General features: G+C 45.5%; 1 protein-coding gene across 4 annotated transcripts in view; it reads right to left on the bottom strand.

Moving 5' to 3' along the window:
• The window catches only part of RAD21L1 (RAD21 cohesin complex component like 1), a 775,557-nt gene that overhangs the window by 654,782 nt on the left and 92,929 nt on the right, over positions 1 to 27,846 (bottom strand). For all 4 annotated transcript variants that reach the window (XM_029611932.1, XM_029611931.1, XM_029611933.1 and 1 more), the window contains exon 4: positions 1,141 to 1,243. In XM_029611932.1, the coding sequence (XP_029467792.1) occupies positions 1,141 to 1,243 (103 nt within the window). The remainder of the gene's footprint in view (positions 1 to 1,140; positions 1,244 to 27,846) is intronic.

Raw genomic sequence — 27,846 nt, 5'->3', positions numbered from 1 at the left:
CGAGCCGATTTCAATTTTTTTTTTTTTTGTAACTTTTTTAACTTTCGGGACCTCCGACTTAATATCGCCATGATATTATTTATTTATTTATTTATTTTTAGATTTTTATATACCGGTGTTCCTATATGAAATAAAGATCACATCGGTTTACATTGAAACAGAACATGAAAATTGCCAAAAGGCATTACATAGAACAAGGTTATGAAACTTGGAACAGTGTACATAAGTTCAAAATTTAACAATAACGTTGTAACATTGATGACCAAAAGATAAAGGAGAAAAAAAAAAAAAAAAAGACTTAAACAATTAAGTTGACAGGTCTTATTGAGCATAAAAATTATAACGTATAAGTGAGAAAGTCTCAAGTGTCCTGCAGCAAGAGATTAGATACCGAAGTAGGTAGTGGTATGAAAAATGGGGGTTTGTGAAGAAGATATGTTCTTGCTGGTTGGAGGGGAAAAAATGATGATATTAAGTCGGAGGGTGCCCGCAGAAATTAATGCCTACCTTTGGGTAGGCGCTAATTTCTGAAAGTAAAATGTGCGGCTTGGCTGCACATTTTGCTTTCTGAATCTCGCAGGAATACCTAATAGGGCCCTCAACATGCTATTAGGTTCCGGGGGAATGGACACGCGTTTTCGACGCGCTATTACCCCTTACTGAATAAGGGGTAAAGCTAGCACGTCGAAAACACGCGTCCAATCGCTGGTTAATAGTGCTACTGTATCGGCCTGTATGGGCCATAAAATTATACTGCCTGTCACTTTCCGATCACTCTTTTTTAACCCCATTTCCCTTTCAAACCACACTGAAATATCTTTTATGATGAACTTATATCTTCTGATAATGTCATCTTTACTCATTCTATTCTGACCTAAGGAAGAGAGTTAATAGCTCCTGAAAGCTAGTAAGGAAATGTATTAAGTTAGTCCTATGAAAAGGCAGCTTTTTTTTTGTTAACCTTTATTTCCATGCAAATGTGAATAGTGCATCTACAGTCACAGTAAGAATAATGAACAGCTCCAACCAGTCTGAAAACCATAGACTCACCAAGAAAGCAAACATTGTGAACTTATGGTAAGTCATCAGCAAGCAAAAGAAATCACTACAGATATTAAATGTAAAAAGTAGACATTTTACTTCAAGTCCGGCAGTAGCTGCATGTCAAAATCATGAAACTCTTCAGGTAGTGTTATGGCATTATAAGTAGCTTCTAGATTCTCCTCTGGAAGATCAACAATACCTAAAGGAAAATATAAGGAGGTCCATATTCAGCCAATGTCTTGTTAGCAAAGTTAGCTGGATAAACTTATCCTGCTAACATTAAATGGATATTCAGTAACATAGGTGTGCTGTTATTTATCCGGCTATCATAAAGTTAGCCGGATAAATTTATCCAACTAATGTTAGGACAGCTCTTCAGCTCTCCCAAAGTTATCCCAGCTAACTCAAGGCCAGTCAGCATGGCTGGGTTTTAAAATCCTGCCACTTGTCTGGCTAAGTTCAAACTTAGCTGAACAAGTGATGCTGAATATTGGCCACTAATTACAATAAGCAGTGCAGTTAAATATTAATGTATTGATTTCACACAGCCAGCAGAGGGAAAGGAAAGGAAATGGGTAAAAATATTTAAAGACTCTGTGTAGAATTTTCCCAAATGAATGATCCATATGAATTTTAAAAAATCATATATCTGAATAGCTGTTTTAATTCAAACCACGGAGTTTATTTTATTTTTTAACTATTCATGCAAGGGAGTGAAGTACAACTAATGATACAAAAAGCACTGTCTTCTGAACATCCACGATTCAGGCTACCAGCCATAAGTAAAGGGTGCATAAGTATTTACTGCTTTAGTTAGCTCAGTTTTTCTTCCTTCATTAGACCAGGTCTTCCCATAATCTATATTTATTTATAAGCATTGAATATTCCACCTCCTTCTAAAGGTAGGCCCAAGACAAAATACATAAAGTAAGAAGGCATAGAGAGCCCTACATCCTCATCGTTCGAGAGGATAGCCTTCTATCCTCTCGAACGATGGACTCTGGCACTTCCAGGTTAAAGCACCTTAAGCTTTAACCCATATTCTTTATTGTATTATGTTATAATTACCTCCTGCCTTTACCTTTCTTCCAGCTATTTAATCTTCCACGTTTTTACTCCTTGTTAAATGTAACTTTGCCTTATTCACCTCTATTGTTAATTACTTTATTTATTGCTTCAGTTATACCCTTGTTCTATGTAAACCGATCCGATATGGTTATTACTATGAAGGTCGGTATAAAAAAGTGTTAAATAAATAAATAAATAAATAAATAAATAAATATTCAAAGGCATTTATCCAAATAACCTGTGAGTGGGAGGCAAAGAGAAGGCTGGAAACTACAGGCCTATCTCAGTGGTAGGAAATTTAATGGACAGACTGCTGAAAGAAAGGGTACTTGCCAGGTACTTGTGAGTTGGTTGGTAACTGTTGGACAAAGGATACTGAGCTTGATGGACCCTTGGTCTGAGCCAGTATAGCTTATCTTATGTTCTTATCTACAATTCAGTGGATTGCAGGATCTGGGGCAACATGGTTTCACCATAGGAAGGTCATGTTTATTTATTTATTTATTTATTTATTTTTTATATACCGACATTCGATCTGACATATCACATCGATTTACATTCAGGTACTGTAGGTATTTCCCTATCCCCAGAGGGCTTACAATCTAAGTTTTGTACCTGAGGCAATGGCGGGTAAAGTGACTTGCCCACGGTCACAAGGAGCGAGAGTGGGACTCAAACCCTGGTCTCCTGGTTCGTAGCCCACTGCTCTAACCACTAGGCTGATTGGGTAAAAATGATTAAATCAAGGAAGAGTACTCGATGTGTAAACCATTCATAAGCATAGGAGGCTTATGAATACAATGAAAAGCCTGGGATGGGTTCCAAAGTGGTGAAATGGATATATAAATTACATTTGGTATGCGGCAATCCAAAATTGCTGAACGTGACAGGGAGCAAAAAGCTTTGATGTGCACGGACCAGGAGAGTGACCTCAGGCTAATAATGTCCGATGATCTGAAAGCAGCAAATCAATGTGACAAGATGGTGGATAAGGACAGAGAGATGCTAGGCTGCACAGAGAGAGGCATAACCAGTAGGAAAAAGGAAGGGATAATGCCCTTGTACAGGTCATTAATGAGACCTCACCTGGAATACTGTTTTCAGTTCTGGAGACTGTAAATCCAAAAGGATAAGGACAAGATGGAAGCAGCCAAGAGAAAAGCAACCAAAATGATGTGGGGGTCTATAATGGAAGATTAAATATTGGGAATATCATTTAGTGTGTTTGTGCTTTTAATAGTCAGTAAGGCAGCGAATAAACAAGTTAGACTGTTTGTATTTTTAAATGGTCAGTCAGTAAGGTAGCTAGAAAGCAGTAGGTAGTGTGTTTATTTTTAAAAGTCTGTAAGGCAACTAGTAAGGAGAACTGAGTGTTTGTATTAAAAAAAAAAAAAAAGTAGCCAGAAGCTAGAAATAAGCTAGGAGCAGTGTATACCTAAGTAAAAAGGTTGAAAAGTTCAGTTCAGTTATTCACCTTAGAAAGGTGTCGAGGTAGTGTGATTTAGTTTGATTAGGTACCAACATTTGATAATCAAGAGAGCAGTGAGTCACTCTGGCTGACTAACTGACGTTAGACTGTTTGTATTTCCCAACCCTCCCACCCCTAGCTCATCCTTTAATTTATAGGCAGGTGCCACTTTCACAAAAAAAAACAAAAAACACTTTATTGAGAGTTTGATCAGTCCCTTGTATGCCACTACCAGACATATAGTGAATTCACTAATACATTTAAAGGATATTAATTAGACACATTCCTACTCCCATAGCAACCTAAAACTTTACTAGGAACTGAACAAACTTGAGATGAAGGCAGCAGCCCAGCAGCAAGAGGGAGGCTTCCCAGTCTTTTGCATCTAGTGTTACATGTATGATTTTTTACCCGCCGGTGAGAAGTTGTACATGTGCAGGAGGAGCGGCAGGGAGCCGGAGCGGCATCAGCCGCGAGGGGAGGCTCCTGGGTGTTGAGCCCAGCCGCGCAGGGCCGAAGATGGGCGCGACCCCGGCCGTGGGAGGAGCACCAGGTGGATGGAGAGGCCTGCTCGCGGAGAGTAGCTCCGCGGGCAGGAATCGTAACAGTTTATGCATTATCCTATTTTCTTCTGTTGGATCCTTCTTCCAATTTTTGAATGAAGATCTTTTGGCTAAAATAGCTTCTTTCACCTCCCCTTTTAACCATGCCGGTAATTGTTTTGCCTTCTTTCCACCTTTCTTAATGTGTGGAATACATCTGGATTGTGCTTCTAGGATGGTATTTTTTAACAATGACCATGCCTCATGCAAACGTTTTACTTTTGTAGCTGCTCCTTTTTCTAACAATTTTTCTCATTTAATCAAAGCTTCCCTTTTGAAAGTTTAGCACGAGAGCCGTGGATTTGCTTACTGTCCCCCTTCCAGTCATTAAATCAAATTTGATCATATTATGATCACTATTGCCAAGCGGCCCCACCACCGTTACCTCTCACCAAATCCTGTTCTCCACTGAGAATTAGATCTAAAATTGCTCCCTCTCTCGTCGGTTCCTGAACCAATTGCTCCATAAAGCAATCATTTATTCCATCCAGGAACGTTATCTCTCTAGCATGTCCCGATGATACATTTACCCAGTCAAAATTGAGGTAATTGAAGTCTCCCATTATTACCGCACTATCAATTTGGTTAGCTTCCCTAATTTCTCTTAGCATTTCACTGTCAGTCTCACCATCTTGACCAGGTGGACGGTAGTATACTCCTATCACTCTAGTCTTCCCCGACACACAAGGGATTTCTACCCATAAAGATTCAATTTTGCATTTAGTCTCATGCAGGATGTTTATCCTGTTGGACTCTATGCCATACCAGACATAAAGCACCACACCACCTCCCGGGTGCTCCTCTCTGTCATTGCGATATAATTTGTACCCCGTATAGCACTGTCCCATTGGTTGTCCTCCTTCCATCATGTCTCTGAGATGCCAATTAAGTCTGTCATCATTCACTGCTATACATTCTGATTCTCCCATCTTAGTTCTTAGACTTCTGGCATTAGCATACAAATATTTCAAAGTTTGTTTTTTGTTTGTATTTTCATTCTGCTTTTAATTGATAGGGATAAGTTAGAATTTTTTAGCTCAGGTTAGTTTTTAGTTACAGGCACTTAGACTACCTTTCTAATTATTGGAACCTCACTGTCAGGATGCCCTAATTCTAATGCATCATTAGTATCCTTTGAAGATACCTCTCTCCGAACCATGTGCTGCTGAGCGACTGTCGGCTTTCCCCTTTGTTCTAGTTTAAGAGCTGCTCTATCTCCTTTTTAAAGGTTAGTGCCAGCCGTCTGGTTCCACCCTGGTTAAGGTGGAGCTCATGCCTTCGGAAGAGACTCCCCCTTCCTCAAAAGGTTCCCCAGTTCCTAACAAAACTGAATCCCTCTTCCTTGCACCATCGTCTCATCCACGCATTGAGACTCCGGAGCTCTGCCTGCCTCTGGTGACCTACGCGTGGAACAGGGAGCATTTCAGAGAATGCTACACTGGAGGTTCTGGATTTAAGATTTCTACCTAAGAGCCTAAATTTGGCTTCCAGAACCTTCCTCCCACATTTTCCTATGTCGTAGGTGCCCATATGCACCATGACAGCCGGCTCCTCCCCAGCACTGTCTAAAATCCTATCTAGGTGACGCGTGAGGTCCACCACCTTCGCAGCAGGTAGGCATGTTACCAGGTGATCCTCACGCCCACCAGCCACCCAGCTGTCTACATCACGAATTTCCAGCATAGCTCTCTACTTCAACGGCAGGGGAAAAGAAAAACTGATACTTCACGCATATCCAGCATAACTTCAACGGCAGGGGAGAAGAAAAAAGGATTCACACTCACAAAGCGGGGAGTAGCTGGCTTGTTACGGCGGTTACTACCCCAAACCAAATGTGCCTGATACTTCACTTTCGATGCATATCCAGCATAGCTCTCTGCTTCAACGGCAGGGGAGAAGAAAAAAACTGATACTTCACGCATATCCAGCATAGCTCCCGGCTTCAACGGCAGGGGAGAAGATAAACAACCAATAAGGGCTGTATAACATAATCTGGGTAAAAACAAATAAGCATGGGTGTAGCTTGCTTATTGCGGCGGTTACTACCCCTACTACCTCTAACTAATCAAGCTAGATATTTCACTTGGATGCAGCTCCAGCTCCATCACCGCTCTCTACATTTATGGTGGGGGTGGAAGGGAAATAGAACCAAGAGCTAAGAGAAACAGATAAGTATGAGAGAAAAAATGAGTGAAGCTTGCTGGGCAGACTGGATGGGCCATTTGGTCTTCTTCTGCCATCATTTCTATGTTTCTATGTTTCTATGTTTCTAATAAGTGAATCAACAACTATGATGTCCGACCTAACCCTTCCCTCCTGGGCAGTAGGCCTTGGGGCGATGTCCTCGGTACGAAAGGACAGTGCGTCACCTGGAGAGCAGGTCCTTGCTACAGGATCCTTTCCTGCTACACCAGGTTGATGCTCTCCAATCATGAGACCTTCTTCCTCCAAGGCAGCACCAGGGCTGCCAGTCTGAAGTTGGGACTTGGCTACTATGTCCCTGAAGGTCTCATCAATATACCTCTCTGTCTGTCTCAGCTCCTCCAGGACTGCCACTCTACCCTCCAGAGATCAGACTCATTCTGTGAGAGCCAGGAGCTCTTGGCATCACATGCACATGTACAACTTCTCACCGGCGGGTAAAAAATCATACATATGACACTCGATGCAAAAGACTGGGAAGCCCCCCTCTTGCTGCTGGACTGCTGCCTTCATCTCAATTTTGATCAGTTCCTAGTTAAGTTTTAGGTTGCTATGGGAGTAGGAATGTGTCTAATTAATGTCCTTTAAATGTATTAGTGAATTCACTATATGTCTGATAGAGGCCTACAGGGATCTGATCAAACTCTCAATAAAGTTTTTGTTGTTGGGGTTTGGTTTTTTTTTTAAAAGTGGCACTTGCCTATAAATTAAAGGATGAGCTAGGGGTGGGAAGTTTGGGAAATACAAACAGTCTAACTTCAGTTAGTCAGCCAGAGTGACTCACTGCTCTCTTGATTATCAAATGTTGGTACCTATTCAAACCAAATCACACTACCTCAACACCCTTCCAAGGTGAGTAACTGAACTGAACTTTTCAACCTTTTTACTTAGGTATACACTGCTCCTAGCTTATTTCTAGCTTCTGGCTACTTTTGGGTTTTTTTTTGGGGGGGGGGGGGGGGGGGGTTTGTTTTTTTCTTTTTTTTTTTAAATAGAAACACTCAGTTCTGCTTACTAGCTGCCTTCCAGACTTTTAAAAATAAACACACTACCTACTTCTTACTAGCTGCCTTACAGACTTTTAAAAATAAACACACTACCTACTGCTTACTAGCTGCCTTATTGACTGATTATTTAAAAATACAGTCTAACTTGTTTATTCACTGCTACTGATTATTAAAAGCACAAACACACTAAATAATATTCCCAAATAGTTAACTTTGCACAATACTTTTAAAAAAGACAATGTCCCAAGCAAAAACTTAGTGATTCCTTTCAGCCACCAGCAACAGGTAAACAACATTTGCTTTCTCACAGGAGAAGTAGGATGGTAGTGCTCACATATGGGAGAGTACCGAGCTGAGGATGTCCGAACATGCACCAAATGCACCCAAGACGCGCGAAGGCGCAATGACGGTGGTGGAATTTGGAACGGAGGGCATCCTGAAACCCTTAATGGGTTGGTGGAAGGATGTTGGGTGGTTAAACCGAAAAGAATAGGAGGAGACGGACTTTCCAAACATGGAGCATGCCGGCTAGTCGTATCTAAGCAATAATGGGCTGCGAAGGTATGGCGAGAGCTCCAGGTTGCAGCCTGATAGCAAATGATGCTTTCCTGTAACAGGTGTTCTCACAGGACAGCAGGATGTTAGTTCTCACATATGGGTGACATCATCAGGATGGAGCCCAATCACGGAACCTTCTGTCAAAGTTTCCAGAACTTTGACTGGCCCCTACTGGGCATGCCCAGCATGGCACTAACCCTGCAGCCAGCACGGGTCCTCCTTCACTCTTATTTAAAAGCTATAGGCAGTGCCGAAAAAATAAAATAATAAAACTTTACAAACCCAACACCGCGGGGAGGCAGGCGGGTTTCATGAGGACTAACATACTGCTGTCCTGTGAGAACACCTGTTACAGGTAAGCAACATTTGCTTTCTCACAGGACAAGCAGGATGGTCGTCCTCACATATGGGTGAGTACCGAGCTGAGGATGTCCGAACATGCACCAAATGTACCCAAAGGCGTACAACAGGCACAACAACTGGGGTGGAATTTGGTAGAGGGCATTTTGAACCCCACCGGGCAGGCAGAAGGGTGTTGGAACGTCACGTTGTAAAGAGGTTACGAAGGACAGACTGGCCAAAGATGGAATCTTGTCTTCCGGCTTTGTCCAAGCAATAGTGGGCTGCAAAGGTGTGGACAGAACTCTAGGTGGCAGCACTGCAAATGTCAGGAAGCGGCACCGATTGTAGGTGTGCTACTGAAGTCGCCATGGCCCTCACAGAGTGTGCTTTAACATGGTCTTGAAATGGAATGCCCGCTTGCTGATATGCAGTCCGCCAACCAGGAGGAGAGAGTCTGCTTACCCACAGGCTTCCCCAATTTGTTAGGGTGGAAAGAGACGAACAATTGAGTGCTTTCCCTGTGGGCAGCTGTACGGTCTAGGTAGAATGCTAGAGCCCGTTTACAGTCATGGGTATGCAGAGCCTGTTCTCCTGGATTGGCATGGGGCCTGGGAAAAAAGGTAGGCTGTAGGATGGATTGATTGAGATGAAAATCCGAAACTACCTTAGGTAAGAATTTAGGGTGAGTGCGGAGTACTGCCCAGTCCTGCAGAAGTTTAGTGTAAGGTGGATAGGTAACTAGAGCTGCAATTCACTAACTCTGCGAGCTGAAGTGATAGCCAAAAGGAAAATCACTTTCCATGTAAGGTATCGAATTTCACAAGAGTGAAGAGGTTCGAATGGTGGTTTCATGAGTCGACCCAGAACCAGTTAAGGTCCCAAGAAGGGGCCGGAGAATATAGCAGAGGCTTGATGTGGAGCAAGCCCTTTAAAATACGTGTTACAAGGGTTGTACTGATATAGGGACATCCCCGACACCTTTATGGAAGGCGGCTACCGCACTGACATGCATTCTGATGGAAGAAGTCTTAACACCTGACTGATAGATGCCAGAGATAGTCCAGAAACTTCGGGATTGGACAGGAAAAGGGGTCAAGGGACTGAGAAGAGCACCATGACGTGAACCTTTTCCATTTGTAAGAGTAAGCTTTTCTTGTGGAAGGCTTCCATGAAGCAATCAAGACACGGGAAACTGGTTCAGAAAGGTTGAGTGGCTGAAGGATTAACCTTTCAACATCCATGCCGTCAGGGACAAGGTGTGAAGATTGGGATGGCGTAGGCACCCGTCGTTTTGAGTGATCAGAAGCGGGTCCCTTCCCAAGGGAATGTGCCTGCGGATGGAGAGATCCTGAAGTACTGGAAACCACACTTGGCGTGGCCAGTGAGGTGCTATCAGGATCATGGTTCCCCTGTCCTGACGTAACTTCATGAGAGTCTTCGAGAGAAGAGGAAATGGAGGGAATGTGTAGAGAAGACCGGTTGCCCATGAGAGGGAAATGCGTCTCTGGGTTGAGAGAGTTTGCTGCGAATGAGAGAGCAGTAGTTCTCCACTTTGCGGTTTTGTGGGGATGCAAAGAGGTCTATTCGAGGATATCCCCATTATTGGAAGATGGAGTTCGCTACCGAGGGGTTGAGAAACCACTAACGCAGTTGAAAGACACGGCTCAGCTTGTCTGCCAGCACATTGTCCACTCCCGGCAAATAGGTGGCCTTGAGGTACATTGAATGGGAGAGAGCTTCCGCTCGTATCTGTGCAGCTTCCTGACACAGAAGGAAGGAGCCCGTGCCTCCCTGTTTGTTGATGTACCACATGGCCACCTGGTTGTCCGTCTGAATCAGGATGACTTGATTTGAGAGGCGATCCTCAAATGCCCTGAGAGCATATCTGATTGCTCAAAGTTCCAGGAAATTTATTTGGTGTTTGACTTCCTCTGGGGACCCCTGCTGGCTGCAGGGTTAGTGCCATGCAGGTAATGCCCAGTAGGGGCCAGTCAAAGTTCTGGAAACTTTGACAGACGTTTTCCGTGATTGGGCTCCATCCTCATGATGTCACCCATATGTGAGGACTACCATCCTGCTTGTCCTGTGAGAAAAATATGTACAAGCAGCACCGGCCGAAGGGAAGCTATTGAGTCTAGGGCGGACGCAACAGAGTGTGGTTACACACAGTGTTATAGGGAAATGCCTGCTTGTTGGTAGGAAAAGAGGTACAGAACGTCAATTAGGAGGAATAGGTCTGTTTGCCCACTGGAACTCGCAGCTTGACTCTTGCCACAGAAGGAAAGAGTTAGGTGGAATTCCTATGGAGTGTAGTGTGATCTAGATAGAATACAAGTGCACTATTACTGTCTAAGGAGTGGAAAAACCCTCTCGCTTTGGTGAGAGAGGTGTTGGGAAAAATGGGCAGAGCATATTCTGAGTAAGGTGAGATGCAATGTCTACCTTAAGAAAGATATGAAGTTGAATATGTAAAACCATTCGGTCACGGAGGAACACAGAGTCGGATGAGTATGTAACAAGGTGTGTAACTCACTGACCCTGTTGGCAGAAGTGACAGTTATGAGGGAAAGAATTTCCCATGCCAAACTGTGAAATGAGAGGAATGGAAAGGCTCGAACGGAGAAAGTATGAGACTTATAAGCACGAAATATAGGTTCCATTCCGTGAATAGTGAAAATAGAGGCGGCTTGATCAGTGGATAATCCATGGTAAACTGACTCAAAAGGGGTTTACCGTTAATCCCAGACGATCCACCAATTGAAACAGAGGTATAGCTATGTGGAGGATGTCTGGGGAGCAGAATCCGAGGAGCAAGAGAAAAGCAAAATTGCTTACCTTGTAATAGGTGTTATCCCAGGACAGCAGGATGTACTCCTCACATATGGGTGACGTCACTGACGGAGCCCTAGTGCGGGAAAACTTTCTGTCAAAGTTTCTAGAAACTTTTGACTGGCACTCTGAGCCCACTGAGCATGCCCAGCATGCCATGATATTCTCTACCACAGGGGTCTCTCTTCAGTCTCGTATGTAGCAATAAGCTTTAGTAAAAATAAAATAATAAAAAATAACATACCCAACTCCGCGGGGTGGCGGGTGGGTTTCGTGAGGACTACATCCTGCTGTCCTGGGATAACACCTATTACAAGGTACGCAATATTGCTTTATCCCAGGACAAGCAGGATGCTAGTCCTCATATATGGGTGATTAGCAAGCTAGAGTCTGAGTCACTGTGTATTGAAGCAACAGTGAAGTATTGTTGTTGAAAATGAGTCAGCCGAAGATCACAGCAGGTTGGATGCAGAAGGAGTTGGGATTAAACTGGAAACAAGTTCTTTAAGACAGATTGTCCATAGACTGAATCTTGTCGTCCTTCTTTGTCCAAACAGTAATGAGCTGCAAAGGTGTGAAGAGAACTCCATGTTGCTGCTTTACATATGTCAAGGATTGGCACTGAACGATAGTGTGCTACTGAGGTTGACATTGCTCTTACTGAATGGGCCTTTACTCGCCCTTGGAGAGGAAGGCCTGCTTTTTCATAGCAAAACTGTATGTAATCTGCTAACATAAGAACATAAGAACATAAGAAAATGCCATACTGGGTCAGACCAAGGGTCCATCAAGCCCAGCATCCTGTTTCCAACAGTGGCCAATCCAGGTCATAAGAACCTGGCAAGTAGCCAAAAACTAAGTCTATTCCATGTAACCATTGCTAATGGCAGTGGCTATTCTCTAAGGGGCGGATTTTCAGAGCCCTGCTCGCGTAAATCCGCCCAAAACCGGGCGGATTTACGCGAGCAGGGCCCTGCGCGCCGGGAAGCCTATTTTACATAGGCCTCCCGGCGCGCGCAGAGCCCCGGGACTCGCGTAAGTCCCGGGGTTCTCCGAAGGGGGCGTGTCGGAGGCGTGTCAGGGGCGGGCCCGGTCGTCGCGGCGTTTCGGGGGCGTGTCGGCAGCGTTTTGGGGGCGGGTACGGGGGCGTGGCCACGGCCCGGGGCGGTCCGGGGGCGTGGCCGCGCCCTCCGTACCCGCCCCCAGGTCGCGGCCCGGCGCGCAGGAGGCCCGCTGGCGCGCGGGGATTTACGCCTCCCTCCGGGAGGCGTAAATCCCCCGACAAAGGTAAGGGGGGGGTTTAGACAGGGCCGGGCGGGTGGGTTAGGTAGGGGAAGGGAGGGGAAGGTGAGGGGAGGGCAAAGGAAAGTTCCCTCCGAGGCCGCTCCGATTTCGGAGCGGCCTCGGAGGGAACGGGGGAAGGCTGCGCGGCTCGGCGCGCGCCGGCTATACAAAATCCATAGCCTTGCGCGCGCCGATCCAGGATTTTAGCAGATACACGCGGCTCCGCGCGTATCTACTAAAATCCAGCGTACTTTTGTTTGCGCCTGGAGCGCAAACAAAAGTAGGCTATTCGCGCGCCTTTTAAAATCCGCCCCTAAGTGAACTTAATAGCAGGTAATGGACTTCTCCTCCAAGAACTTATCCAATACTTTTTTAAACACAGCTATACTAACTGCACGAACCACATTCTCTGGCAACAAATTCCAGAGTTTAATTGTGCGTTGAGTAAAAAAGAACTTTCTCCGATTAGTTTTAAATGTGCCCCATGCTAACTTCATGGAGTGTCCCCTAGTCTTTCTACTATCCGAAAGAGTAAATAACCGATTCACATCTACCCGTTCTAGACCTCTCATGATTTTAAACACCTCTATCATATCCCCCCTCAGTCGTCTCTTCTCCAAGCTGAAAAGTCCTAACCTCTTTAGTCTTTCCTCATAGGGGAGTTGTTCCATTCCCCTTATCATTTTGGTAGCCCTTCTCTGTACCTTCTCCATCGCAATTATATCTTTTTTGAGATGCGGCAACCAGAATTGTACACAGTATTCAAGGTGCGGTCTCACCATGGAGCGATACAGAGGCATTATGACATTTTCCGTTTTATTCATCATTCCTTTTCTAATAATTCCCAACATTCTGTTTGCTTTTTTGACTGCCGCAGCACACTGAACCGACGATTTCAATGTGTTATCCACTATGACACCTAGATCTCTTTCTTGGGTTGTAGCACCTAATGTGGAACCCAACATTGTGTAATTATAGCATGGGTTATTTTTCCCTATGTGCATCACCTTGCACTTATCCACATTAAATTTCATCTGCCATTTGGATGCCCAATTTTCCAGTCTCACAAGGTCTTCCTGCAATTTATCACAATCTGCTTGTGATTTAACTACTCTGAACAATTTTGTGTCATCTGCAAATTTGATTATGTCACTCGTCGTATTTCTTTCCAGATCATTTATAAATATATTGAACAGTAAGGGTCCCAATACAGATCCCTGAGGCACTCCACTGTCCACTCCCTTCCATTGAGAAAATTGCCCATTCAGTCCTACTCTCTGTTTCCTGTCTTTTAGCCAGTTTGCAATCCACGAAAGGACATCGCCACCTATCCCATGACTTTTTACTTTTCCTAGAAGCCTCTCATGAGGAACTTTGTCAAACGCCTTCTGAAAATCCAAGTATACTATATCTACCGATTCACCTTTATCCACATGTTTATTAACTCCTTCAAAAAAGTGAAGCAGATTTGTGAGGCAAGACTTGCCCTGGGTAAAGCCATGCTGACTTTGTTCCATTAAACCATGTCTTTCTATATGTTCTGTGATTTTGATGTTTAGAACACTTTCCACTATTTTTCCTGGCACTGAAGTCAGGCTAACCGGTCTGTAGTTTCCCGGATCGCCCCTGGAGCCCTTTTTAAATATTGGGGTTACATTTGCTATCCTCCAGTCTTCAGGTACAATGGATGATTTTAATGATAAGTTACAAATTTTTACTAATAGGTCTGAAATTTCATTTTTTAGCTCCTTCTGAACTCTGGGGTGTATACCATCCGGTCCAGGTGATTTACTACTCTTCAGTTTGTCAATCAGGCCTACCATATCTTCTAGGTTCACCGTGATTTGATTCAGTCCATCTGAATCATTACCCATGAAAACCTTCTCCATTACGGGTACCTCCCCAACATCCTCTTCAGTAAACACCGAAGCAAAGAAATCATTTAATCTTTCCAGTTGGATAGAGTATGTTTACCCACTGCTTTTCCCGGTTTGTTTGGATCATAAGATACAAAGAGCTGAGTGGATTTCCTGTGGACTGCAGTGCGGTTTAAGTAAAATGCCAGCGCACATTTACAGTCCAAGGTATGTAAGGCCCGTTCCCCGTGGTGAGAATGAGGCCTTGGAAAGAATGTGAGTAAGACTATGGATTGGTTCAAGTGGAATTCCGTAACTACCTTGGGAAGGATGTGTACGGAAAGCCACTCTGTCATGTAGGAACTTTGTATAAGGTGAGTACATGACAAGTGCTTGTAACTCACTAACCCTTCTAGCTGATGTAATGGCTATGAGGAAGATAGTTTTCCATGTGAGAAATTTTACATCACAGGAATTCATGGGTTCAAAAGGAGAACGCATGAGTCTTGTTAAGACCAGATTCAGGTCCCATTCTGTGACTGGTGGCCGAATTGGTGGTTTAAGGTGAGTTAAACCTCTCATAAATCTACTGACGAGAGGTTGCGTGGAGATAGGTGCATCTCCCATCTTGTTATAGTAAACTGAGATTGCACTTAAATGCACCCTTACAGATGACATCTGGAGACCAGAGTCTGAAAGATGGTACAAGTATTCTAGTAGAGAAGTTGTGCAGCAAGAGAAAGGATCAATAGTCTTTTGCGTGCACCACAAACTAAACCTTTTCATTTTGAAGAATAGTTCCATTTTTTCATTTTCATTTCATTTCATTTAATAAAATTTATTAAACGCCCAACACAAAAAGGCCTAGGCGATATACATAAAAACATACATAATAATAAAAAAACAGACATTACACTTATAAATATCAGGTTCCATAGGAACCATACCACATTATACCAAACAAACATAAGGAGGTTATCCCTATTCACTAACTACAATATCACGATAAGACAGTCAGAGTGATTAAACAATTCACACTTCCATGGGTTCACAATGGTATTGTAAAACAGACACATTGTCTTTATAAAGTATTAAACACACGAGTCAACAAATAACTCTTAAATGCCATCTTAAATTTTTTAACATCTTCCAGCTCCCGAATTTCGAAAGGGATGAGATTCCATTGAACTGGAGCCGCGATGGAAAAAGAAGTTTCTCTAGTATTAGCAAGTCGAGCCTGTCTAACTGTAGGGATTTCTAATAAATTCAATTGTGATGATCTTAAGGATCTAACAGGCTTATGAATACGTAGAAGAGCATTAAACCAAACAGATGACTCGGAATCACGTAATTTACACACTATCATGCCTAACTTGAATATAATACGCTCATGAACAGACAGCCAGTTAAGTTTGGCTAAAACAGGCGAAATCCTATCAGAACGTTTAGAGTCAGAAACAGCTCTAGCAGCTGAATTCAAAATTAATTGAATCGAATGAATTACAGTCTTAGGCAGACCAATGTATAGTCCGTTACAATAGTCAATGTGTGGAAATATTATGGCTCGCACTACCATCAGAAAGTCAGAATCATACAGCAAATGTCGTAAGCCTATTAAAAGACGAAGCTTAAAAAAGCCTGATCTGATCAATGATCTAATTTGGGGTTTGAATGAAAGAGTGGGATCAAGCAAGATACCCAAACTCCTAATGGGGTTAAGAAGAGAAAAAGTCAAACCATCTAATGTAATGGTGTCATGTAGAGGTGTAGCCAAAGATCTATGAATTAGAAGCATGGTGGTCTTCGTGTTGAAGGTTTATGTGAAGCTAGAAGCACTTGAGATACATTGGTGGAAAGAGTGAGTGGTTGTAAGATCAAGCTTTCAACATCCATGCTGTCAGGGATAGGGATTGAAGGTTGGGATGGCGCAACTGACCCTGATTCTGAGTTATGAGATTGGGAGCTACACTCAGACAACTTGGATCCCTGACTGAGAGGACTAGAATTGTGGGAAACCATACTTGTCGAGGCCAATACGGGGCTATGAGTATCATGGACCCCTTGTCCTGTTGTAGCTTCACTAAGGTTTTGGTTATGAGCGGTATCGGAGGATACGCGTATAGTAGGCCTGAGGTCCAAGGGCGAGCAAAGGATTCCTTGGTTGGCTGGTTTTTCTGTTTGTGTAAAGAACAGAAGTTGTCCACTTTGTGATTCAGGTGTGATGCAAAGAGGTCTATTGTCGGTTGACCCCAACATTGAAAGATCCTGGTCGCTACTGAGGGATCCAGGGACCATTCGTGTGGTTGGAATTGACGACTGAGTCGATCTGCTAGTACATTCTGGATGCCTGCCAGATAAGTGGCCCGGAGAAACATTGAGTGTGTTAGGGCCCAGGCTCAAATCTGTGCAGCTTCTTGACAAAGGAGATACGAGCCCATACCTCCCTGTTTATTGATGTACCACATGGATACTGTATTGTCCGTTTGGATCAGAACAGTCTTGTGTGAAAGGCAGCTCTTGAACGCATGAAGCGCATAACGTATAGCTCGAAGCTCCAGGAAATTGATTTGAAATGTTGCTTCGAGTTTTGGCCAAGTACCCTGGGTTTGGAGATTGTTTATGTGAGCTCCCCAACCCAAGGTGGATGCATCTGTAGTTAGAGTTATCTGTGGGACTGGTTGCTGGAAGGGTAGGCCCTTGCGCAGGTTGTCCATGTTTGCCCACCAAAGTAGAGATGAACGTAGCTGGTGGGTTACTTGAACTGGATAATGTAGTGGTTGAATGGCTTGGATCCATTGTGATCTTAGAGTCCATTGGGTAACCCTCATGGCGAGCCGTGCCATAGGAGTGACATGAACTGTGGAGGCCATATGGCCTAGTAAGGTTAGAAACTGATGAGCTGTCGCTTGTCTTTGTGAGTAAATGGATTTTGCCAGGAGTGAAAGTGTCTTTGCCCGATTTTCAGGTAGAAAGGCTCTTGATAGGATAGTGTTCAAGTCTGCACCTATGAATTGAAGTAGGTAAGATGGAGTAAGGTGGGATTTTTGATAGTTGATGAGAAAACCTATGGAGTGAAGTAGGGAAATCGTTCGACTGAGAGAAGTGAGAGCTCCCTGTTGAGAGTGACTTCTGATGAGCCAGTCTTCTAGATATGGAAAGACATGGACACTTTGTTTGTGCAAGTGTCCTGCTATTACTGCCAGACATTTTGTGAATACTCTGGGAGCAGAGGCTAGTCCGAATGGCAGAACTCTGTACTGGAAATGTTGATGCCCCACCAAGAAGCGGAGGTATTTCCGATGAGGAGGGAATATTGGAATGTGAGTGTAAGCGTCTTGAAGATCCAGAGAACAAAGCCAATCTCCTGTTTGAAGAAGTGGAAGCATGGTGCCTAGAGAAACCTTCCTGAACTTTTCTTTCTTCAGAAATTTGTTGAGATTTCTGAGGTCTAGGATGGGACGTAGGCCTCCGGTTTTCTTTGGAATGAGGAAATAACGGGAGTAGAATCCTCTGCCCTGCTGAGTCCGGGGCACTAGCTCTACAGCCCTGGCTCTCAGAAGGATGGATAATTCTGCTTGTAGATGGATTAGCTGAGAGTTTTCCTGTAGAGGAAATCTCGGTGGAGATTCTGGTGGAATTGAGAGGAAATTGAGTTTGTAACCTCGAGAGACTATGGAGAGTACCCATGGGTCTGATGTAATTCTTAGCCAATGATTGTGAAAATAGGATATTCTGCCTCCTACTGGTATGTCTGGTCGAGGATTTAGGAGCTGGTTTTGTTCTCTGGTTTGTGTTTCAAAAACCCGCAGCTGGCCCTGTCTGTGGAGGAGGTTGCGGGCGAGTAGTTGTCGGTTGTCTGGCTTGGGAATGTTGTTGCGGCCTAGTGGACCTGCCACTGGATGCTTGGGGCTAGTACCTTCTTTGCCGGTAGTATGGGCGTCTGGGTTCTCTCCTGGGAGGGCGACGAGGAGGCTGTGTAGATGGTTCTTGTGGGACCTGTGACAACTGACGTAAGGTTTCAGTATGTTCTTTTAGTTGTTGCACAGCATCCTGAACCTTTGAACCAAAAAGGTTATCCCCAACACATGGCAAGTCAACAAGTTTGTCTTGGACCTCAGGCCTAAGGTCAGAGGCCTTAAGCCATGCCCATGGTCGAGCGCTAATCCCAGCAGCTGCTGTTCTGGAAGCCGTCTCGAAACTATCATAGGCCGCCCTGACTTCATGTTTCCCGGCCTCTAGGCCTTTATAAATTATGGCCTGTGCTGCTTCCTGAAATTGTGATGGTAAAGATGTGGTGAATTCCTCCATCTGCATCCACAGATTCCTCGGATACTGTGTCATGTAAAGTTGATAAGAGGAAATTTTGGCATTCAGGATAGCCCCTTGATACACCTTCCTACCCAGGGAATCAAGAAATCTGTTATCTTTTCCTGGAGGGGTTGAAGAATGTGGACGAATACATTTGGATTTCTTCTGTGCAGATTCCACTACCACAGATTGGTGTGGTAACTATGATTTTTTATATCCCGGAACAGCCTGCACTAAATATGTGGTGTCTACTCGTTTGTTGACAGCAGAGACAGAACATGGGTGCTCCCAGATACGATGCTGGAGAGCCAGAAGTACCTCATGTATTGGGATAGTTAAAACTTGTTTTGGTGGGTCAACAAACTGAAGTACTTCCAAAGTTTGTTGCCTTGTATCTTCTTCTGCAACCAATTTAAAGGGGATGGTAACTGCCATCTCTTGTATGAAGGTGGAAAATGACAGATCCTCTGGTGGGGACTTTTTTCTTTGTTCTGGAGGTGAAGGCTCCGACATGAAGTCCTCAGATGATGTATCAGTATGATCATCGTCCCAGGTGTCATCTGGATCATCCCTGTATGGAGAAAGCGGGGAAGATTGGGTGGAAGATGAAAGCCCGAAGGTCCTGGTTGTGGATCATCCGATAGAATTACTGGAGAAGTGTCCTTTAATGTTTTTGGTGGAAGGGTATCGATGACATCTTGGTATCTTTTCAAGAGACGTTGAAAAAATGCCAAATCATGTTATTCTGGAGCTTCTGATAGTGGGTGCATCGATGGCATGATAGTCGGTATCGATGCAGGTGTCGATGGAAGTGCTAGCAATGGTGTTGAAGAGGTTAACGGTGCTGGCATCGAGATTGGCCTCGATGAACCCGTCAGTATCTGTGCGTAAATCGATGTCGATGCCGTAATCAACCTCGGTGCGGGCATCGAATTCGAGCCTGGTACCGGCATCAGCATCGACACTGGCATCGGTGTTTCCACCGAAATCAGTAAGTTTACCGGCATCGGTGCTGCGGTCACCGGCATCGGCGGGAGCACCGGAGTTGCTTGTTGTTCCTGAAGAGCCTGGATGACCACTTAAGAACATAAGAAAATGCCATACTGGGTCAGACCAAGGGTCCATCAAGCCCAGCATCCTGTTTCCAACAGTGGCCAATCCAGGCCATAAGAACCTGGCAAGTACCCAAAAACTAAGTCTATTCCATGTAACCATTGCTAATGGCAGTGGCTATTCTCTAAGTGAACTTAATAGCAGGTAATGGACGTCTCCTCCAAGAACTTATCCAATCCTTTTTTAAACACAGCTATACTAACTGCACGAACCACATTCTCTGGCAACAAATTCCAGAGTTTAATTGTGCGTTGAGTAAAAAAGAACTTTCTCCGATTAGTTTTAAATGTGCCCCATGCTAACTTCATGGAGTGTCCCCTAGTCCTTCTACTATCCGAAAGAGTAAATAACCAATTCACATCTACCCGTTCTAGACCTCTCATGATTTTAAACACCTCTATCATATCCCCCCTCAGTCGTCTCTTCTCCAAGCTGAAAAGTCCTAACCTCTTTAGTCTTTCCTCATAGGGGAGTTGTTCCATTCCCCTTATCATTTTGGAAGCCCTTCTCTGTACCTTCTCCATCGCAATTATATCTTTTTTGAGATGCGGCGACCAGAATTGTACACAGTATTCAAGGTGCGGTCTCACCATGGAGCGATACAGAGGCATTATGACATTTTCCGTTTTATTCATCATTCCTTTTCTAATAATTCCCAACATTCTGTTTGCTTTTTTGACTGCCGCAGCACACTGAACCGACGATTTCAATGTGTTATCCACTATGACACCTAGATCTCTTTCTTGGGTTGTAGCACCTAATATGGAACCCAACATTGTGTAATTATAGCATGGGTTATTTTTCCCTATATGCATCACCTTGCACTTATCCACATTAAATTTCATCTGCCATTTGGATGCCCAATTTTCCAGTCTCACAAGGTCTTCCTGCAATTTATCACAATCTGCTTGTGATTTAACTACTCTGAACAATTTTGTGTCATCTGCAAATTTGATTATCTCACTCGTCGTATTTCTTTCCAGATCATTTATAAATATATTGAACAGTAAGGGTCCCAATACAGATCCCTGAGGCACTCCACTGTCCACTCCCTTCCACTGAGAAAATTGCCCATTTAATCCTACTCTCTGTTTCCTGTCTTTTAGCCAGTTTGCAATCCACGAAAGGACATCGCCACCTATCCCATGACTTTTTACTTTTCCTAGAAGCCTCTCATGAGGAACTTTGTCAAACGCCTTCTGAAAATCCAAGTATACTATATCTACCGGTTCACCTTTATCCACATGTTTATTAACTCCTTCAAAAAAGTGAAGCAGATTTGTGAGGCAAGACTTGCCCTGGGTAAAGCCATGCTGACTTTGTTCCATTAAACCATGTCTTTCTATATGTTCTGTGATTTTGATGTTTAGAACACTTTCCACTATTTTTCCTGGCACTGAAGTCAGGCTAACCGGTCTGTAGTTTCCCGGATCGCCCCTGGAGCCCTTTTTAAATATTGGGGTTACATTTGCTATCCTCCAGTCTTCAGGTACAATGGATGATTTTAATGATAAGTTACAAATTTTTACTAATAGGTCTGAAATTTCATTTTTTAGTTCCTTCAGAACTCTGGGGTGTATACCATCCGGTCCAGGTGATTTACTACTCTTCAGTTTGTCAATCAGGTTTACCACATCTTCTAGGTTCACCGTGATTTGATTCAGTCCATCTGAATCATTACCCATGAAAACCTTCTCCATTACGGGTACCTCCCCAACATCCTCTTCAGTAAACACCGAAGCAAAGAAATCATTTAATCTTTCCGTGATGGCCTTATCTTCTCTAAGTGCCCCTTTAACCCCTCGATCATCTAACGGTCCAACTGACTCCCTCACAGGCTTTCTGCTTCGGATATATTTAAAAAAGTTTTTACTGTGAGTTTTTGCCTCTACAGCCAACTTCTTTTCAAATTCTCTCTTAGCTTGTCTTATCAATGTCTTACATTTAACTTGCCAATGTTTATGCTTTATCCTATTTTCTTCTGTTGGATCCTTCTTCCAATTTTTGAATGAAGATCTTTTGGCTAAAATAGCTTCTTTCACCTCCCCTTTTAACCATGCCGGTAATCGTTTTGCCTTCTTTCCACCTTTCTTAATGTGTGGAATACATCTGGACTGTGCTTCTAGAATGGTATTTTTTAACAATGACCACGCCTCTTGGACATTTTTTACTTTTGTAGCTGCTCCTTTCAGTTTTTTTCTAACTATTTTTCTCATTTTATCAAAGTTTCCCTTTTGAAAGTTTAGCACGAGAGCCTTGGATTTGCACACTGTTCCTTTTCCAGTCATTAAATCAAATTTGATCATATTATGATCACTATTGCCAATCGGCCCCACCACCGTTACCTCTCTCACCAAGTCCTGTGCTCCACTGAGAATTAGATCTAAAATTGCTCCCTCTCTCGTCGGTTCCTGAACCAATTGCTCCATAAAGCTATCATTTATTCCATCCAGGAACGTTATCTCTCTAGCGTGACCCGATGATACATTTACCCAGTCTATATTTACCTGATAAGGACAGACAATTCCGGCATTACAACTGATGGAGTCATAGCAGTTGTACGCGGTGGCGGAGGCTGTGATGGCAGATCCTGCACAGGGCCCTGTGGAGGTTCTGGTGTCAATGGTTCTGAGAAACAGGCCCAGGCGTGGTAGGAACCGAGGTATCTTGGCTCCATGGCCGTTTTGCCGTCGATTCTTCCGGAGGAAGAGAAGACTCCGACGTCGATGTTTTGTCTTGTGTTGATCGATGGACTTCAGCGATGCCGTCGATGACGCCGGGGAAGGATGGTGCCCCAATTCTCCCGGGCGATGTTTTTTGATTAACTCCAGCCGGAGACGATTTCGACAACGTCGAGGAAAATGGAAGGAGTTGAAGGTGGAACAAATGTTCCATTTTCTCTTGACGAGCTTTTCTTCCTTTTACTGTCATCTCCGTGCACTTTGGACAGGTGTTAATGTCGTGTTTTTCACCGAGGCACATCACACACCCGAGGTGTGGGTCAGTGATGGACATTGTCGGGTTACATATAGGGCATTTTTTGAAGCCCGTAGACATTTTTCGATTGACAGCCGTCGATGAGAAAAAATGAGAATTCTTGAGAAAAAATAATTTTACTCCAAGAGTAAAATATGAGACAGAGGTACTCACCAGCCAGTAGAGAACCCTGAGAGATCCCGATGGGAGAAAATATGTTTTGAAAAATATGACTTTTCAGTCAGAAATTGTTTTGAGAGACTCGCAACGGCTCCTGCTCCGCGATGCCTACAGCAGTGCGGAAAAACGAAGACTGAAGAGAGACCCCTGTGGCAGAGAATATCATGGCATGCTGGGCATGCTCAGTGGGCTCAGAGTGCCAGTCAAAAGTTTCTAGAAACTTTGACAGAAAGTTTTCCCGCACTAGGGCTCCGTCAGTGACGTCACCCGTATGTGAGGACTAGCATCCTGCTTGTCCTGGGATAAAGAGTGGTGTAGAAAAAAGTGGTGTAGAAAAAGCAAGTTTGCTTACTGTAAACAGTGTTTCCGTAGTTAGCAGGATGAATTAGCCATGCTGTCATGGGATCTGTCAATCAGGTCCGGGAGGCGGAGCTTGTCAAAGCAGAGATTAGAGTTTTGCTCTCTGCGGCTGCGCGTGTGTTCCCGCGCAGGAAAATAACGGAATCTCCTCAGTCTGTGATTAAGCTGAACTGTAGTCGAAGACTAGGTGACTGCCAGGGAGGAGGGTGGGTCAGCATTGCTAATTCATCCTGCTATCTACGGAAACACCATTTACGGTAAGCAAACTTGCTTTTTCCCGTCGATAGCAGGGCTGAATTAGCCATGCTGTCATGGGAGTCCCAAGCTCCCGATCACGTTGTTTATGATATGAAAATTATTCCTTACCTGCTAATTTTCGTTCCTGTAGTACCATGGATCAGTCCAGACGGTGGGTTATGTTCCCCGTCCAGCAGATAGAGTCAGAACAGATTTCTGGGGGGAGGTCCTATATTACCTCACCACCCTCGTCATCATCTCCAGTATCTAGCCTAGCAAAGCCAAGCCGAAAGGAAGAGAGGGATCAAGTAACTAGATTCAACGAAAAAATTAAAGTGTTAGAGAACCACAACGAGAACCTCAACAGAAACTTGCCAACACATAAATACTGAACAACAGACCCTGGATATCCAGGATGAGTGGAAATATCAGGAGAGTACAGTCGAGCAGAGGTATCCCAACACAAATCAAATTCCCCAAACTAAAGGGAGGGTGTCTGGACTGATCCATGGTACTACAGGAACGAAAATTAGCAGGTAAGGAATAATTTTCATTTCCCTGTACATACCAGGATCAGTCCAGACGGTGGGATGTACCAAAGCTTCCCTCCTAAGGGTGGGCCGTAGATAGCCCTGCTCGGATGACTCGATCCCCGAAAGAACCGTCTGGCGGTGCTGAAACATCCAGACGATAATGTCTCGCAAAAGTATGAAGCGACTTCCAGGTTGCCGCTCTGCAAATCTCTTGAGCAGACACAGAGCTGGTCTCTGCCCAGGACGCCGCTTGCGCGCGAATGGAATGGGCCTTAACCCCCAAGGGAGGTTGTTTACCGGACCCAATATACGCCGACGCAATCGTTCCCTTGAGCCAGCGGGCGATAGAGGCCTTGGATGCCATGTGTCCCTTTCTAGGTCCCGACCAGAGTACAAAGAGATGGTCAGATAATCGGAACTCATTTGTGGCTTCCAGGTAACGCAACAAGCATCGCTTCACATCCAAGACACGCAGATCCCTAGAATCGCAGGGTTTAAAGGAAGGTAACTCGACCGACTGATTAAGATGGAAGGCCGAAACCACCTTGGGAAGAAAAGATGGTACCGTGCGTAGAGACACTCCTTCGTCCGTGAAACGGAGGTACGGTTCACGACAGGATAGCGCCTGCAGCTCTGATATACGTTGAGCTGAACTGATTGCCACCAAGAAGATAGTCTTAAAAGTCAGATCCTTGAGAGAGGAGACTCGTAAGGGCTCAAAAGGCGATCCACTAAGTGCCTTCAGGACTAAGTTCAGGTTCCAGGAAGGACAAGGAGGACGTAACGGAAGCTTCAAATGTCGTACCCCTTTGAGGAAACGACCAACATCCGGATGGGAGGAGAGACGCGACCCCTCCCCACCATGCAAGAGGGCGCCCAGTGCCGCGACCTGTACCCGGACCGAGTTATAAGCGAGGCCCAGATCCAGTCCCTGTTGCAGGAACGCGAGAACTTGCGGAATCGACGCATTGGTTGGCTGAATGTCATGAGATCCGCACCAAGTCTTGAAGACCTTCCAAACCCGGATATAAGTTACCGAAGTAGACCTTTTATGTGCGAGCAGTAGAGTCGAAATGACCTCCTCCTGGTAGCCTCTGCGCCTTAGCTTGCGCCTCTCAAAAGCCAAGCCGCTAGACAGAAGCGATCGGCCTCCTCCAAAAATATAGGGCCCTGCCGAAGCAGCCGTGGGATGTGGCTGAGACGTAGAGGGCCTTCCGTGGCTAGGAGAAACAGATCCGCGAACCACGGACGGCGAGGCCACTCCGGCGCCACGAGGACTACCGGTCCTTGGTGATTTTTTATCCTTCGAACTACCTTCCCCACAAGAGGCCACGGTGGAAAGACATACAGTAGGACATGCCGCGGCCACGGCAAAACCAGAGCATCGATTCCCTCTGCGCCGCGTTCTCTTCTGCGGCTGAAGAACCGCGGAGCCTTTGCATTGTTTGCGGTGGCCATGAGATCCAGGTGGGGACACCCCCATCGGGCGACTATCAAATCCATCGCCTCCCCCGAGAGCTCTCACTCCCCGGGGTCCAGATGTTGACGACTTAGAAAGTCCGCCTGTATATTGTCCACTCCTGCAATGTGGGAGGCTGCTAGACGCAGAAGATGTCTTTCCGCCCAGTGCATCAATTTGTCCGCTTCCAAGGAGACTTGGAGACTTCGCGTGCCCCCCTGCCTGTTGATATAGGACACCGTGGTCGCATTGTCCGATAGGATCCTGACCGCTCTGTGGCGCAGTCGTGGGAGAAACCCTTTTAAAGCGAGGCGCACCGCTCTGGTCTCCAATCGGTTGATGGGCCACCGGGCCTGTTCCGCAGTCCATCGGCCCTGCAGAGAACTTTCCTGACAGACCACTCCCCAACCTGAAAGGCTGGCATCCGTGGTAACCACTATCCACTCCGGCATCTCCAGGGAGATTTCCCGAGCTAGGTTTCGGGGGTTGTAGCCACCACTGAAGACTGTTGACGGTATTTATCGGGACCGGAAGGACTATCTGGTAATCCCGTGAGGCCGGTTTCCATCTGGAGAGCAGAGCCCTCTGAAGAGGCCGTAGGTGAGCAAAGGCCCACGGGACGAGATCAATAGTGGAGGCCATGGTGCCTAGGAGCTGGAGATAATCCCACGCCGTGGGTTCCCGGAGATCCGAGAATCGCAGGACCTGATCGCAAAGGGACTGTGCTCTTTCCTTCTTGAGAAACACCATACCCTCTTTCGTGTCGAAATGTGCTCCCAGAAAATCCAGGGACTGGGAAGGTACCAGGTGACTCTTGGTATAATTGACAATCCACCCGAGCAACCGGAGCATCCGAACGACTCTGTCGACCGCCCGGCATCCCTGATCCCAGGATTTCGCCCGTATGAGCCAGTCGTCCAGGTATGGATGTACCAGGATGCCCTCCCGGCGCAACGCTGCTGCCACCACTACCATGATCTTCGTGAAGACACGTGGAGCCGTGGCCAGGCCGAAAGGTAAGGCACGGAACTGAAAATGGCGACCCATGATCTTGAATCGCAGGTACCGCTGATGATCCCTGTGGATAGGAATATGCAAGTAGGCCTCGGTGAGATCCAACGAAGCTAGGAATTCCCCTCGATGTACCGCTGCCAGCACCGATCGAAGAGTTTCCATGCGGAAACGAGGAACCCGCAGGAACCTGTTCACCAATTTGAGATCCAGGATGGGGCGAAAAGTACCCTCCTTCTTTGGAACCACAAAGTAGATGGAGTAATGACCCCGCCCCAACTCGGAGGCAGGAACAGGTACTATCGCTCCCAGCACGGAAAGCCGGTCGAGGGTGTGAGAAACCGCCTCTTGCATGTATCGGGATCCGCAAGGAGAGAAAAGGAACCTGTCTCTTGGCGGATGGACAAAATCCAATGCTTAGCCGTGCTTTAGAATATCCAGAACCCACTGGTCCGACGTTATTTGGACTCACGTGCCGTAAAAAAGAACGATCCGACCCCCCAGCTGAGGGACCAGGTCGTGGGTCCGCCTGGCATCATTGGTTAGACTTGTTGGAGGTCGAATTAAAGGAACCCCGTCCCGTCCCTGTCCCTCCTTGCCGGGACGGCGCCCTCGAAAGGGCCGGTTCCATGAACCTGAATGAGAGGACGGGTTCCTAGGAGGTTGCTGACGTGTGTTTCGTGTCCTCCGCTGATTCCTATATCGATACCTAGAGGAAGAGGAAGAAAACCTCGAGGACTGTGGACGATCTTCCGGAAGTTTATGCACTGCATTCTCATTTAGAGACTTAATGATCTGATCTAAATCTTCACCAAAGAGAAACTTACCCTTGAAGGGGAGGGATCCCAGGCGGGTTTTAGAGGATGCGTCCGCCGACCAGTTTCATAGCCAGAGTAGGCGCCGAGCCGAGACTGCCGCCACCATGGAGCGAGCAAGCACTCTAAGTAAACCATAGAAGGCATCCGCCCCGTATGCCATCATGGCCTCTAGTCGGTCCGCCTGTTGGGCCTCTGCCTCTGGCAAGTCCTGGGAGGTGAGCAGCTGCTGTACCCAGCGCAACCCTGTTCTCTGTGCCAGAGCACTGCAAATAGCAGCTCGCATTCTCAGTGCGGAGACCTCAAAAATCCTCTTGAGATAGACTTCCAATTTTCTGTCCTGAGTGTCTTTCAGAGCCGTACCTCCTGTGACCGGTATGGTGGTGTGTTTGGTCACCGCCGATACTGCCGAATCCACAGCGGGAACTTTTAGGATGTCCAGAAAATCCTGTGGTAGTGGATAGAGCTTATCCATCGCCCTACTCACCCTGAGGGTCGCCTCAGGGGTATCCCACTCCCTGGAAATGAGTTGTAGAAAAGAAGGATGAGTGGGAAAAGCTTTGGCTAGAGGCCGGAGGCCTGCTAGCAGAGGAT

Source organism: Rhinatrema bivittatum, chromosome 8, assembly GCF_901001135.1.
Source record: "Rhinatrema bivittatum chromosome 8, aRhiBiv1.1, whole genome shotgun sequence".
Classification (NCBI taxonomy): domain Eukaryota; kingdom Metazoa; phylum Chordata; class Amphibia; order Gymnophiona; family Rhinatrematidae; genus Rhinatrema; species Rhinatrema bivittatum.
The sequence above is the reverse complement of the archived record's forward strand: the minus strand, read 5'-3'. Positions and strand labels throughout refer to the sequence as shown.